This window comes from Gouania willdenowi, chromosome 10 (genome assembly GCF_900634775.1).
Source record: "Gouania willdenowi chromosome 10, fGouWil2.1, whole genome shotgun sequence".
Taxonomy (NCBI): Eukaryota; Metazoa; Chordata; class Actinopteri; order Blenniiformes; family Gobiesocidae; genus Gouania; species Gouania willdenowi.
Window position 1 is genome coordinate 21637871 of NC_041053.1, and position 17051 is coordinate 21654921.

At 37.7% G+C, this 17051-nt stretch overlaps 1 protein-coding gene across 1 annotated transcript in view; it reads right to left on the bottom strand.

Moving 5' to 3' along the window:
- The window catches only part of flt4 (fms related receptor tyrosine kinase 4), a 99018-nt gene that overhangs the window by 53041 nt on the left and 28926 nt on the right, over positions 1-17051 (bottom strand). Inside the window, exons 3-4 of the mRNA XM_028460419.1 lie at positions 3802-3898; positions 151-425 (exon numbers count right to left, since the gene is read on the bottom strand). Coding sequence (XP_028316220.1) covers positions 151-425; positions 3802-3898 — 372 coding nt within the window. The remainder of the gene's footprint in view (positions 1-150; positions 426-3801; positions 3899-17051) is intronic.

Genomic DNA, 17051 nt, shown 5'->3' on the forward strand with positions numbered 1-17051 from the left:
CGCATACAACCGTCCCCCCCACTACCCCCCAACTCTGCTCCAGCAAGGTGTCCTTCATTTATGTTTCAAGAAGTTGGTAACTCTGTGTGTGTGCGTGTGCGTGTATGCGCGCGCGGGTGCGTGTGTGTGCGTGTGCTGAATGTAACTCACCTCTGATAAAGACATAAATGCTTACAGCAGTGGTGCCTTCAATGATAGCCTTGAGCTCCTTGTAGTAGCAGCGGTAGTAGCCAGTGTCGCTGCCAAGTGCACCAGTAAAGATGAGCCTCTTACAGTACGGCCTCCCTGGCTGACCTGGACACTCACTGACCAGGGCCGCTCTCTGCCCGGGGGCCGTGGTGGCCGGCAGCTGGGCCTGACGATCACCAAGCTCATGTCCAACCAGAGTCCGATCAGGCCAGGCCCAGGCCAGAGTCCTCTGTCCCCTTAGCAGTCAACCAAGAAAACACGATACCGTTAAAGTTTTTTTTTTTTTTTTTTTAAATAATATTTGTATTGCAGTGTAATCATTTAGTTGGAAATGGAAATGTGTTGACGAAAAATTTTTGAGTGTGTGCTCCATGCGTCACTGATTGGTGCTTTCCAAAGTGAATTTGGTTATGTTTACCCAGGGACATCTCAGGCAATATTGAGTGGAGTTATAATGGCTGCACTGAAACTGATAGCTGTGATTTCTTTGCCTGCCACTGAATACAACCAGCCATGTTTGCAATGAGCTCCAAAAGGTGAGGAAAATGTCTAAGTCGATTCTCAGCAATAAAGGCATGCATGGTTTGCATCAAAACAGCTGACCTAAAGCTAATTCTGCTAAAAGTCTACAATTTCTATGACTTTTCTTAATATATATATATATATGTTTTTGCCTTTTTAAATTAAAGGGACAAACAGCTTTGTATTACACAACACAGCTGATACTTGATAGATTAAAGACCGTTGTAGCTGACGAACATCATTAAAATCTGATTTTACTGTTTTAATAAAAAAAATATATTAAGAAAAAATACAATTTATTAAATTACACGAAGAGCAAATGAAAGAATAAGCTTCTTTTTCCCCACCTTTAATTTTATGTCAATGTTTAGGCTTTCTATCATTTCTGATTATTCCAGATCTTTATGTTCCTCAAAGAAAAACCTGTCTTCTCGAAAAGCACACAAAGTACTTTGCACAGTGGGTTAATAAATTATTTCTGGGTAAAAACAAATAAAGTAAGTGTCCAGACAAGGGAAAAAAAGATATTTTCAGTCTAAAAGGCACAGGAGAACAACTACCCTCAGGAATGGGTAACCGTTCTCACTTTTCAACACCAGTACTTTATACAAAGAATTCATATGGTAATGCACAATGTCACACTCTACATATAAAAGTTGCTGACTGAAATTAAATTAGACTAAACTCATGGTTGTAATAATTTTACATTTGTATGGTTTCATTAGAGAAACATTAAAAGGTTTTTTTCATTTAGGCTCTCCTGTTCATACATGCTTTCATCTCCTACATCAACTTATCCTCTTAAATCCCAGTAAATTTCTACCGAAACTTAATTATAAAGAAAAAATAGGGCAAAACAGTCCTTATACCCATATAGAAAGACAATCTCAGGCTCACTTCTTTGTTTCTAAATGTACTTATTTGAAGACCTTTAAAAAAAAACCTTACTATGCACACACATTTTGTCTTTTAAAGATAAGCTTTTTTCGAGTCAGTGATCTGCCCTCTTCAATTGTGGAAAAGCATCACTCCTTGGGAATTCATTTCTCCCCAATAACTATTTACCATTGCAAGATCAGATTAGAACAGCATTTCTCAACAAGATACTGTTTTGTGAATCTCGATGAGGTGCAAAGAAGACTTGTTTTCCATTTGTTTGAACAAAATTTAAGTTAAAATGTTACTTTATTTTATCATATTTAAAATCCATGGAAAGATATATTAGCTGGTTGAGTCGTGCTGTTTTGCGATTTACAGCAAGCCTTGTAGTTTTTGTGTTGCATTCAGGGCCTGTACTACCAAGCTGGTTCTATTTCATAATATTTTGTGAGATGTTTCACTATGGGATGAACAGGTGCGGGTCATTCTTAGTAAGCAAACCTCTTCTCCTCGTTCGAGAAAGAAGGGCAGTCTGGTGAGACATCTCACTCATATTACTCATAGAACCCGGGTTATAAAAGTAACCTAGAGTTCTATTTCATAATATTTTGTGAGCTGTTTCACTATGGAATGTGGAAACTCTCGTAGTGCAGTCATGCTTACAGAGCGTCACCAGCCCAGGGGGCAGGAATCTGCTTACATCAGGACAGTAATGTAAAAGCGGACAAACGCACCTGTTCGTCCCCTCCTTTTATAGGATGTGGAAGGTTTTCTCATCGAACTGATGTGCTTCACCGGCCAATCAGGATTGGCAAAGTGAAATAGGTATTCTGGGAAATGTAGCAGAGGCGACGTCCCATAATAAGACATCTCACTCATATTACTCATAGAACCGGGTTTACAAAAGTAACTTAAAGATTTCCTCTTATCGTGCTAACATCTGGGATTTAATCCATGTGTGCTGTACGACACTGGTTAACTTCTTACCGGAGTAAATTACCATGGTAACTTAAACTGAACAGCTAACCTGGTCAGGAGTAGGTCTTTATTCTTGGATAACATCTGAGCGAGTATTAAAGCACTGCCTGCTGATCAATCAGTTCTAATATAAAATAACCTGCCCATTCTTAGATGATTCTTAGATCTGACAGCGGTGCTTAGGAATGAATGCAATCATTTCATTTACCGATGACATCCTATCGGAAAGATATAGATTTTTATCTGATGGACCGACGAACAGTCAGCTGATGAAGCCTGTGTCGGGCGCTCTCGTATCCACAGACAGTTGGATTCATTCATGCACGCTGTTGGCTATAAAACACAAATAATGTCCACCTTTTGCTGTAAGCTTACTGAATTTTATGAATGCCGACTGTTCCTTTCACAGGGTTCAGTAGAGGCATCGGAGCAAACTTTGCACCCACATCCCCATCTGTGGGAGTAGCCTCTGTAGTAATAAAGTTAAAGTGACTGATTAGAGCACTCTTTGTTTATTGTCCAATAATTAACATTATTAAGCAGCTTCGTAGTACAGGTGCTCTGTGACGGAGAATGTTTGGTAAGGTAAAGCCCGCTAACGGAGAGGCATCCTGGATATATTTAAAAAGCGTCGTAGCACAGGCCCTCAGTGTCTGCGTGTATTCATTCTAGTTTATTTCATAAAAATCTGACAAATCAATAAACTGATTAGGACAACTGGTTTAGAGGTACAACATCTTAGTTTTGGCAATTTACTAGAGCAGACATGGGCAACCGGCGGCCTCGGGACCGCATGGGTGCTTATTTTATGTGGTCCCCAAAGTAAACGCAAATGTCACCAAAGAAATACGGAAAAAAAAAAAAAAAAAACATGACAACAAAAATGCACGATAGCTAGAAAAACATACAAAAATAACAGTAAATTCTGTATACAAATCAAACAAAATAACTTGTAACACACAAAACACAAAACAAAACTATGACTAAGGACTCCAAAAACACACTAAATGACAACAAAAATATGACAAAAAAGTCAGCATTTCAACTGGTGATTATTTGAAATGCTGTCATGAACTTTGATAATGTGGACCCCCGCTGTGATAAAAGTCGCCCACTCTGTACTGCAGTAAAAGCATCAAACTGTGTTTTTGAGTCTGTGAAGCATTATTTTTTGTTGTTGTCATTTTTGTCCTATTCAATATGACATAATACAATTCAAACACAAACACACACCTGCAGGTAACAGTGAGGGTTTTGTGGACTGGAATCACAAGTTCCTCTGCGGCGTTGTCAAGGATGGGTGGACTCATAGAGAAGCCGATCACCAGACCTGAGAGAAGCAACATTTTCCTTAGATTCCTGTTACAAAGGTCAGCAGCACCTACGGTGGTTCTGGCATAGCTGATGGTCGGCTATCAAAGCTCTGAAACACATCAGGAATCTGAAAGCGGAGCATGGAACATTTACATTTACAAGCTGTAAGGCAATCTGCAGTAAATGCATTTGGTCCCAATGCTGAAAAACACCCGTACACAGGAATCTTGGCCTGCTCAAGGCTGCTCTGAGCTCTGTACCACCTCTACCACCTCCCCTTCCTATACAGCTGCATAGGCTACTTTCCTCTGACTCATTACCAATGCATTTACTTCACTCCTGTGTGCTTGCTTAATATAGAGAGCCTAGAAAGTGATTACTGGCCCTCGAGTCCCCACAGGGTAGTCACACTCTATACCTACGGTCTGTCATATGTAAAAGGATTGTTTTGACTTATGCCGCGCTTGGATATTATTATGGATGTAAGCACACACACTCACACACACACTGCTTTAGAATGCTTTGGATTTCAAGGCATACTTTGAATACACAAAACAAATTGTGATCGATCTCTAACTCTGACTGTGTTTGTTATAAATTAGGGTACGGTATGCAGGCCCTTCAGCAATTTCCCATTTTCTATTCTCGGGAAAACAAAAAGCATCAGAAGAATATGCACATTATCTTGCAGTGAATGTAAAACATGACCTGCTACCAATCAAAGCCTGTATTCCTGGACAGCAGCGGGTCACAAAACCCATTCCCACAATACATCAGTGCTTAGGGAGCATAAAGGTACAAAGTTGTTTTCATGTAAATATTGTGTTATTTTGGTTTACGCCGAGAAATGACTGATGCAGGACGAGCTCCACTTACAAAAGGTTCCATTCAACTCGAGACAAATACAAATACTCGTTTTAACATTTACAAATTAGTTTTGAATGAAAACATGAATATGATTACTTAAACTGTTCACCTAAAGTCTTGTATATCAGTAACTATTGATGAAAAAAGTGACTCTGTTTGGTCATTACTGACAATGAAGTAGTGAGATGAGTAAAATAGAGGGTTACTTGTGCTGTTGAATGGAATGGAAACATTCCATTGCTCAGAAAGCTGGGGTAATACATGTAAAACATATAGATTCATTAATCAAATTACAAAAGAGAGCATTAAGAATAATACATGAAGTGGAATTCCGGACACCTACTAACAAACTGTTTAAACGATCTAGAACAATAAAACTTAAAAGTGTTGTTAGAGATTTTATTCCAAGTAAAAAATAAAAGCTTTCCTTTGGGTATTATATCACTTTTTAAACTAAGAGAAGAAAAACATAATTTAAGAGGGGTTTATATTTTTGAAAAAAGCAAATTTAGAACAAATGTTAAAAGAACATGTATTTCTGTTAACGATGTACAAAATATGTTGCTCCTATAGAGACACAAGTTGATAAGCTGATGAATACCGCTGTTATTGAGTTGTTTCTATTGTTTTCTATATAATGCTGTTTGGAGATGGGCTCCGATAAGCAGTTACTTTTTCAGCCCATAACATTTTTGGGTAAAATGAATGTGTTGTATATTTTTGAGGACAGCCAAGAACAAATATCTATCTATCGTGAAAAGCTGCTTTTGACTATTTTTGTTTTTGTTTTGTTTTTTTGCAATGTCTGCATTTGTCGTTGTAGTTATAAGTTTTCATGGCAACTATGCATGTTTTTTTATTGCAAGTAATAGATCAAGGTTACAATTTTTGCATATATGTGAGCATCATTAGCCTGAACGGTCACGTGTAGAGAGAATATTTTGGAGAAAACATCCCGGTATGCAGATACTATAAAGATAAAAGTGAACAGAGGGAGTAGACGTGTGCCTATAAGTGTGACAGAGCTGAAAGTTGGAAGTAAACGTTTCTAAGTTATGTCACAACAAGAGCTGCTTATTGAATGCCGTCACCACAATTGTATTACGTTCAGGCAGCAGTGTAGTAGAGTTCTGGGTACTAGTTTTCTTTTTGAAACTGTTACAGGAAAAGTCATTTCATGCATCATGATAAGGTGACAAGCGAGGGAGTTGTTGATAACTTTGAAGTTCTTAAACTTATTGCTGAGTCTGTGCGGATGAAAGAGAGTGATACGTGGCCACGATTTGGAATTGGTTTGGTCTCTGGTGACGGAGAACGTTGAAGTTTCAATGGTGAAAAACGATGAGAATGAAATGAAGGACAACAAATATGCATTAACACATCAAAATCTTTAAAAGTCTAGATTAATTTAGAGAAATAGCATAAAGATCAGTCAAAGGTTCATTCTCTCTGCTGGAGAATCATTCAGTGGCATTGTTACTCATACAAAAACGTGTTGATAACCATGTTATTTAATTCACCTGTGTGAATAAATGATGTCACGTACGCAGGCGCACTGATAAAATCTCATGTGCAGTTTTAAATTATTCATTAGCTCCTTTTTCCAGCCCATTGAGCTCTATATCCTTTTTGGGACTTACTCATCAGTTGGTATAAAGCAATGAGCTGACATCACGCCAATCACTGTTCAGATCAGTGAAATAAGGGCTATGAAACACAGCTGTAATCACAGTTTATTGACAGAGAAGACAGTAAAATTGCCATGTGTTTAAAATGAGAAAATCTTTCATCTCAGCCAGAGCTGATGCTTTTGAAAAATTGAAAAACAGTGGGGAATGTTGGGGGGTTGGGAGGTGTGGGGTGCAGTCTGACTACTGATTATATTCAGTGTTTGTTGCTCAGTGACTTCGAATTATGGACTCATCATCTTGCTAACATGTGCATGTACGTAGGTGTCCTTGTAGTGATTACAAATTGTATATTTTCATTCATATGTGTATCATGTGAAAGCTCCAAACATCACTTTCACCCCTTTTCCTGTCTTGTAATATGGATCCTTACTGACACATGTATGTAATGAAAAGTCATTGCATGGGCCAACAAGTAATTAGAATCGTGCTGTATAAATGAGCATCATCACAGCTGGACAGATGGGTTTTGCATCAGAACCATGTTCTATTACACACAGCTGGAATAGACACACAGGGCTGGCTGAAAAATAGTTCCCCGAAGATAAGAAAGTTTCACAGCTTGATTTGACCTCGCAAACTTGTTGTCATAATACGTGTGTTTGGACCACTTGGCCGCCTAGAGATATGATATATTTCTGGATGAGTCACTGCCGAGTTCCTCCCATGTCAATCACAGTCCAACATAGTTGAATTTGGAATGTAACTGCAGTGTCCAAAGTGAAAAATGAAAGCTAATGAGACGAACTGCATTTCCCTAAGGAAAGTCAAGTGAGGAAGCATGAGCTGAACCATTCGGAAACAGTATTATTCATGTCTTTATTTATTTATTTATTTGAATTGGGACAATGCATATTCATCAACATGTCAGCGTAGAGCAACAACGTAAATAGCACATTGGCTGATTTTCATCCGTTGTCCTAAGGCAGGTTAGTACAGTAGACATTCAACAAGACACGATACAAAGAATACATAAATCACAGGACATTACACATTACAAGTAGACCATAGACAAGTAACATATAGGTTACGATTAAGACTTTGAGGCCCAAGGAAAAAAGTGAATAATCTAAATGTGAGTGCATGTCTGGCTAGTTTTCAACCATTGTTTCAGTGTAGTTTAGAATGCTGAATAGGTATCACAGTTACTCCTCGGAGTCAGTATATCCCTCATGATATCTCCTCGGAGTCAGTATAACCACTCAGTCACGTACCCCTCGAAGTCATGACTAAGAGCAGGCATTCAAAAGTGTTCCCATTCAGAGGAATTGTCCAATGAATTCACTGTTTCAAATAGTTTTTTTTTAAATTTTGATATTTAATCAATAACACTTTTACTTACGAAAATGGCAGAAATTAGCAGGACTTTTCTCAGTAATATGTACGGTGAGGTATAGCTTGGCGACAAGCCACACCCACTTCCTTACTTTTTGTAAGAAAGCGTTTCTGTTCACTTCCTCAGTTTGAAAGAAACCAAGCCAATCAGAGCCGTACAGAAAGAACGTCATATCTCCTGCGCCAAGCAGGGTCAAAACAAACATGGCGCCCGCCACCGAGAAGCCGTTCGTCGCTGCGCTCTCCTCCGTTTTAAAAGACCTGGATATATTGTTGAAACCACAACAAGAAGAGGCTTTAAAACTGTAAGTCTGTACCATACTACACACCATTTTTGTCTGTTTAGGGAACCGGCTTAGTTTGTCGCGCTATGGTCATCACATCCACTCTTCGTTTCATTGGATAGTCTGCGGCATGTTGGTCCCGCCCCGCTCAGCCCCCCAGAACTCCTGGTGAGTGCTTCCAGACTAATTACCTGTATTAAACATTGAATAATACTAATATCAGGATGGTTTCCAGGCGAACCATGAGGTACCATGGTTGGTAAAATCAGACTAAATTAAAGGTACCAGTTATCTGACAAAAATCGGTTTTAGAACAATAAAGTACACTGAAAACAATAGTGGTGAGATGAGTTTTATGTCAGCTGAAAGCAAAACGTTTGAGTCTCTCCAAAGACTCTTTAAGAAAGATATCATTATGTTCAAAGAGATGTAGATGAATCAACTACCATCTGAAGTAAAGCTAATCATGTGCTAATAGTCTACATTTGTATTACTGATAGTTTGTAGTACATATATAGATTATTCGCCATCGGCAGACGTTTGGCAACAGTTTTATATTTTATAATCAGGCGTGTCTAAGCGAAGCAGCAGGACAGCATACTACAGGGGGTTGCACAGCTTGAGGTGCTATGGTGATCATGCTGATGCATAAAAAAACAGATTCTCATTAAAAACATCAACAAGCAGCAGGTGGCGTACAGTGCATCCATGGTTTCACGTCAGAGTAGAAAATCAGGACATATAGCTCCATCCACTATATTTAATTGCTCATCATGGCATAGTTGTGCACATGAGGATTATACTAATGATGATTTTTTATTTTTTTAGCTGTTTAGGTCAAGATGCACCTCACTCATTAGCCTTGCTGACCTACTTTGCAAGCTACATTTTTGAACACGTATCGGTGAAGTGCATTTATGAAGTTATAAACCCAAGGTTAATTATATCTTCAACATTTCCCTGATGCATAAACATGTGGTGTAGGATGCTCATGTCACAGATTGGCACATTTGGTTGCATGCTAATATTGCATAATGTAAGCTACTGTATATAAACATAAAAACCCATTGTGACAAACCTATACAATAGATTTATTTTTTTCAGCATTACCTAACAAACTGAAAAAAAAAATGCTCTATTATAATTGGATTTAGTTTCTGTATTTAGTTGGAGGAACATTTTTCAGTCTGTTTTCAAGGTAATTTCAGTGGTTGAAATAGATTTATTTCTTTATTTATTTTCATCACATCATGGACAAGGCTTATTACTGGTTATTGCCTTTCATACAACTAGACCCCACTAGCTGTGCTATAACTGGACTATAAATGCAACAGGTATTGAATAAAAAAACACTAAATATTTAATAGAAATTATTGACAATGTGAAACACTATCAAACAATAACATTTCTGGGTTTAGTTTCCAAAGCAATAAAATCATTACAATATTAACTCCTGCACCTTCCGATCAATGCAATTATAGCCACAACACACAAGTAGGGGCTCTCGAATCAATAATCTAAATGCTCTTAGAAAGATGTCTGAAATCTTGTGCTTCAATTGTTAATGAAAGGCTCTGAGAGACGAGAGTCCAGGCCTGGAGGCTGGCTGTGAGACGTACTCAAATTACCAAGTCAGATTTCAGGAAACCTGCTGTGGGTCACCGACATGCTGTGATCCTCCAGAAGCTGAGTTACTTTCCGCTGGCTGGAGGTCCAGTAGATGGAGCAGCATTTGGCCGGCCTGAGAAGTAACGTGACGCAATCTGGAGAATATTTCTTAATCAATAAACACGAGTGTTGAAAGTACAAATTATACCTTTACCACTCCTTGCAGTGATACGTTAAATCTGTATTTGGTTGCAGGTGCAATATTACAGTATTTCTGCAACAAACATGGTTGACATTTCATGCTTAACTTAGGTAAGGTAAGGTATTACCTGCACTAAAAGACCAAAAATATCTTTTAAAGCATAGTGTCTTGTTTCCAATGGCCACATTTACAATAGATTTTTAATTCAGAATAAAAAACTAAATCTTCTTTAAACTGACCTTGTAAACACCTAATTCTGAATGAAAATCTGAATTAAACTTAAATCCAAATTAAGTGGCTGGTTTATTCCTTGAACTTGTAAACGTTTAATTCCGCTTTCAATTCAATCCAGTCGTTCTGCGCATGCTCGACCTAATGACGCGCTAATGACGACATAATCCAAGATGGCCGCCCTAAGCAAGCGGGACTCGAGTCGAGACTGTTTATTTAATATGAGCCTTAGAAGCATGGACATTGCATGGACATGTTGCTATGTAAACCTCAATTGGAAAATTACTATTTCCATGTAAATACAAAGCAGAATACTTAAAATCAGAATTATTTCATCTTCTTTTTAAAAAAACATGATGTAACCGTGACCATTGTTTATGCTCAGCTCTTTACGTAGATAATCTGACTGTGTGACAAATCAGATGTGACTGATCTGCTGCAGAGGTCAAAGGTAGACGACAAAAGGATGGAGGTAAGTGAAGTGAAGGCAGGTGATGGAGTTAAAAGTAAAGCTGCTGACCTCCATTAGTCCAACAGCTGCCTTCCATTAGACATGGTCACAGGGCTCTACAGTCATGTTCATTACTAATGCTTCTCTTCACGTGCGGAGATCCCACGAGTTTTCTCTGGAGCAAATTAATTTCTGCATAGAACTGTGATTATCTATACCTAAAACTAAAAAAAAATGTGTTGTCCGTCCAATCTGTGAAGGTGGTGAGGTGGCAGAATCCAGAGTGCAAAGATAGATACACATCTGATAAATCCATGCCTAATTGATCAATAAATCAAAGATCATTTGCTTGAAACTGCCACTTGAGTTTGTTGTCATCTTATCCTTAAACACTCAACGCAAAAAAATCACAGCAAGAATGAAGCAAAAACACGTCTATTTGTGGGACTCCACATCCCACAATGCATTGAGCTAAACTTTCCATTGGCAATTTCCACCTTTTCCCTTTCTTTTTGGAATAAACGTTGTTCCATTCATTGATCTATGAAGCATCCACATACACATGATTTTATCTAATAAAATAATATTGTGGGTAGGACCTTTAAGTGCAAACAACAAACTCAATTACAAACAAAAGAAGGATGAAGTAAATCAACAAATCACAACCCAGGCAGTGATAAAAAGCAATGAGGGGCAGACAATCTGAAGGTAATAAACAAAGCTAAGGATAAGCTGACAAGATGAAAAAAAACACACAGACAAACTGGGATACAAACTGACAGAAGACAAACTAAAACTGACAGTGACTAAAAACCCTGAAATTACTCAATCAATCATAAAACTTCATGAGCTCAAAATAAAAAAGTTTAATAAATTTGAGTCTGGTGCAGACCATAGGTACATAACTTTAAAATATGTTAACTATTTCACTATTTAAAAACTTAAATTGAGTAAAATCCATAATAATTAAAATTCTGAAATTGATTCAATCAATGCCACAAACCCTACAGAAAAAAAAATGACAAAACAAAAACCACAGGAAACGAATCTATAAACCAAAGACAGAATCCTATATTATTAAAGCAACTCACAAAAAACCCCACTAAGCTAAACAGTGCGACAGTTGTATTGTTGTGGGATCCTTTTGAGAAATGTTTCTGTCACTGCTGTTATTAAATTTCCTACTACTTCTGATTATTAATAGATAGAAAATAAGGATTCGGGCTTTAAAATGGCCCATTTTCTGCTTTTGCAGTGATATTAAAACTCATATGAATTATTGATTCAGCTTTTCAAAAAGCCAGCAGTATTAAACCTTGATTAAATATGGTCCAATATCTATGTTCTCACAGAAAACATATTGAAGGTTTAAGTGGAGAAACGATGGTGGCCAGTGAATTATTTCCAGCTCGGCTCCCTACGGGTTCTTCCTTTGCCACTCCTTCAGAGATCTTTAACTCTGCCTCTGGGAGAACGACCTTTCATTGTATTGTCCAAGCTCTGATGAGAACCTCCAACAAACCTTCGTCCCATCACCACCTCTGTGCAGCACAGCACATCTTAGCACAATCTTTCTTTGTATACCTTTCAATGCATATGCAACAGAGTGGTCGGATGGAGGCATGCACAGATGGGGAAAAACCTGCAAGAGCTGCAAACAGCGAGGAGGGGAAAAGTGATAAGGAAATTCCTTTGAGAACTGCTCATTCTGAGTATTTTGGAAAGTAGGGATTTCCTTCACACATGCACACGTAGAGAAAGACAAAGGACAATCTCCATAAGTCCATGAGGGTCTTTGTCCTGTTTGTTCTCACTGCTTACACTAAACAATTGGCTTGTGCTACACCCTGTGTTACAGTAATGGATTCAAGTCCACACAAATGTGTTATCACAAATAAGCTTTGACAAAGCAAAAAAATAATTAATAATAGATGAATTTAGATGTGTAAACATGCCAAGTGCAAGGCTTTTCTAACCATTAAAATGGATTAGGATTTAATAGAGAAGCATGTCACACTCCTACTTCAATTTCATTTTACAAATGTGCTCCATGCTATGGAGACAGACGGGCATCATGCTGATAACAGGAGCAACACACCGACTGTTTGATGATGCAAAACCACCGAAAGGTAAAAGTATGCTCATAGACAGAATGAGGGCTAAACATTAGAGTGAATATGAGATCAAATGTTCATCTTGGATTCCACCATACTTTAAAATGCCCCCTTGAATTATTTGTAGTCACTGCTTGTGTATGTGTGAGGAATTTTTTCAGCCTTCCAGGCATTGGTGTGCCAGATCTAATCAGTCAAGACAAATATTCATTTAGGAGGCTTGTTCAGAGTGCTGAGGAACGCAATAGGTACCGGTACACTGTTATAGAGCAAACTGGTAACAGCTGTGTGTATGCTTTAGCTAAACTTGTTTTAATTTATTCTACCTGTTTCAACACACAGCCTTGAACTGAAATTGAGAAATCGCTGGCTGTTGGATGATGAAACATTTATGCTTTTTACTAAAACGGATCTTGAGAGGGTCGTGCATGTTTTCAAGACTGTGGCTGTGTTTGAAATCGCATACTAACGTACTACTCATACTAAGTCTGGCGTCAAAGTTAGTATGTAGTGCGTTCACATTAGATAGTATGAAAAGATTGATTACGTGAGAAATACCCGGATGTATATTATATCCGGACATTTTTTAAATATGCACGGTGGGCACACTAGTCATACTCAACCGCACCATGATGCATTGCGAGCGGAACGTAAAATCTTCCTGGGGTTGGCTTCAAGCTAAAAGGTAAACATCCCCTTTCAAAACAAAAGCATCTCTTCTTGTCTTACATTAGTTTTTTTTACCACTTTTGTAAATAGGAAGTTTTGTCCATAGCACAATGGCGGTTCTCCGAAAATCTCTGAAATGTCGACATGAAATGTGTTTTCATGAGTTTTCTGGAGGAAATGACCACATGTTGATATTCTACTTGGTCACTTTCTCGCTTTAACTGCTTTCAGAACTTTCAAATTTGGAGAATCAATGGAGATATTTAGCCTCAGTGTGCTTCAGGTTTTTGTCATTGTAGGTTTGAAATGCATCTTGGGAAACTTGGAAGTATGCTACAGTGGGAACGGTCATCATCCTAATCATACTAACTTACAGTATACAGTATATTAGACAGTATAAACTCATTGAGTTTGTGGTGTATAGTGCAGAGTGCCATTGCGAACACAGACCATATCTCTAACTTGCATCTACTGTTTAGTGTTCAACAAAAACTCATTGAAAAGATCCTATTTGACCTCTGTGGTTATGGCCTTTTTTCACTTTCGACTTGATTGATCATTTTAATATGGTTCTTGCTTCTTGCCCTGCTTCCATTACAGCCTCATGTTGGTTGATGGGCTGGCTTTGTCCATGCTGCAGACAAAGAGGAAGCTTCAGACTGAGAATATATAGGGTTTTCTTAATCACTGCTAATAACCTATTTTTAGATGTATTGCTTTCATTTTTTTAATCTCTTTTTTCATTGTTATTATATTAATTTTGCATGTATCATAGAAATCCTTGTTTTGTTATTGCCCTTTACTAAAAAATAAGTAGGAACCATGTATTACATTCTGTTTTGAAAAGTGACCAAAAATAAAATGAAAAAATGATAATAATAATAATAATAATAATACTAATAATAGTAATACAAAGCATAGATAGAAACCATTATTCAATCACAGGACTGTGCCCTGAGGCAGTTTAACGGTAGTGTGGATGACTATTAGAAACAACGACCAAATGTATTTGTTCTTTTACAGTAAAATCTCTTCCTCAACGATGCAACCTCGAGTTCTGGAAGGGACTGGGACCGGCAAAGAACTTCTACCTCCTAAGTAAATGATATGTTTAGTAACACAACCAATGCAGGTCACTATACAGACCAACTTAAGTTTAAGGTCAGCACATCTTCCAAAGAATTTACACACGCCTATGTTATTAGTGAACCTTCGTTGAGCCTCAGCAGTTTTAGAAACCGAAACAAACAACGAAAAGAGCTACATAGAAATAGTAAGAAATGATTTAGTAGTTGGAGCTCTTCCAGTGACCATGCATCACAAAGTATCCCTCTAGAGGAACTGCACCAACTCTGTGTTTATGATAGGCTGATTGTTGTTTTTTTTAAATATATCAACTCTGACCTACGGATGAATATGAACGTCTTCGACAGGTAACGTCTCAGAATGTAATGAGGGAAAATCCAAGTAAACATAAGCAAACCCAGTGATTTCTGCTGCTATCACTTCCATCTTCTCCTTAGTCTAGCAACTAAGTGATTGGTCTGTGATCTCATTTATTGTAACCGAGCCTCAGTGATGGATGCCTTAGTCACAATCTGCTGAAATATCGTGCGCTGACGGACAGGATGCAAATTGTAATTCTTTTTGAAATGTCAGCACTGACTGGCATGTCCTGAGAGATACTGCATCAGTGAGGCGGGATGTGCTGCTTGGTGAAGAAAGCTGCATGAGAAGTATTTACCATAAAATAAGGAAGACTCTACGCATTGCTTATTTATAAAGCTCCCATAGACAGGTAATGTGTCAGCCATACTTAAGGGAAAGGCAAACACCTGCTTTATGCAGTGTTATACGTTGCAGCTACACTGATAAGGGAACCTCAAAATCCATATGTACTCAGTGACCTGAAGTCTCACGTCTGGTTTCTATAGTGGCTGAAAAGTGCAAAACACTGTATTAGAAATACCAAAACAAATTAACCTTTTTAAAAAACAAATTTACATATTTCATTTTATTAAAAAAACACACAAGACGCAAAACACTTTTGTAAAAGTTGTTTTTGTTTTTTTTTAAGATATTGGTGTTGATTTGTTTTCAAAAATGTTAATTTATTGTGGCATTTGTTATAACTGTTTTGCACTTCTCAGCCACCATAGTTTTCTTACTTCTAAAGATAATGGATATGTTTGACATCACCAAGTTGTTATATAATAATGGTTTTTCATAACCTCTTAAAGTAGTGCCATTGGGCTGCACTCTCTGTATGTTCTTCAGTAATGAAGGCCAAACTTGTCACCTCTCTTTCGGCCCATTGGACACTTCAGGCTGCAGAGGAGGGCAACTCCACCACCTCTTGACAGGTAGGTGACGCATGCTGACTCACAATGTTCCAGGAGCTGTGATGGCTTTGATCAAATAGTGATGGAAATATTTTTTTGCCAGATGTCAAGATTCCCTGTGGTGTACACACTATGTTTTCAAACTACAGATTCCAGATATGAGTCTGCCGACCTGTCATTCTGTGCAGTATGTTTGCAGACAATATGTAAGCATATAACTGAAGGCGTTGTCATGTAGAATTTGAGTGTGATTGTGATGCACATGCAGTTATGTGAATAGTAGAGACTGCCAAACACATCATTTTGTGCAGGTTTGTGGCTGATAGCATATCTTGTCATGATAATAAACAAATTTTGTGCAGTGACCTTTAATGCTGCTTTTGATGACAGATTGTTGGCTGTTATCACTCAATTTGTCTATTCATCCTAATATGCATCATTACATTGGGAAGTACAAAAGGTTAGCAGTCACTATGCATTACTTGTTGGGTTTTCCTGTGCTTAATATTTGGCTTGTGAAGTACTCACATTATTGTAACTGAGTGGCTTTTATGGGTACTTTTTTGAGTATATTTCTAAATGAGTCATTTCACTTGTACTTAAGTACTTTCTTAAAAGAAGTAAAGTAATTCATTACATTTCTACACCCAACCGTTACAGAGTTAATTATTAATTTTTGTTTTAAAATGACCAACGGACATTGTGAAACGACCAAAAAATGAAATAACCAGACAACAATCAAATGCATCACATCATAGCCGACCAATCAGATTAAACGTAATGCACGGCACCAAAACAGCATGGAATGTCGATTATTTTCTCAAAATATTTATTAGTTATTCATTTATGTTTTATTACAGCATGACAATTTTTTTATTATTTGGAATTGAATTCATTGGTGTTATATTATTTAAAAAAGAATTGTACATTTTGGCAAACCTTTTATTTTATACAGATGCCTTTGTGGAAAATAAATTAAATTCTAATTGTGGGAGATTTGGTCTCTTTCTTTTTAAGTTCATACATAAGATATTTACTGTATGCAAGGGAACCGTGGCAAGATTATCAAAAATAAACGTGGCTGGTGAAAGTAACTTGTAACTTTTACTTTGAGTACTATTTGATTGAGCTACTTTTGATTGATTGATTGATTGATTATGCTTCATTAATCCCCGAGGGGAAATTCAGTTTCAGTTACATCCCAACAAAGGCAATCACATATAACATGGGGGGACAGGAACGGGAGAACTGTGGAGCAGCCAGCAGGTGGGCGGCGCTCCTTTTCTTTGATGAGAAATATGGAACAATGGGTAAAAAAAGGACAAAACCAAACTAGGCCCTTGTAGAGAGGGACAGAGTTTGGGATCATGAAAAAACT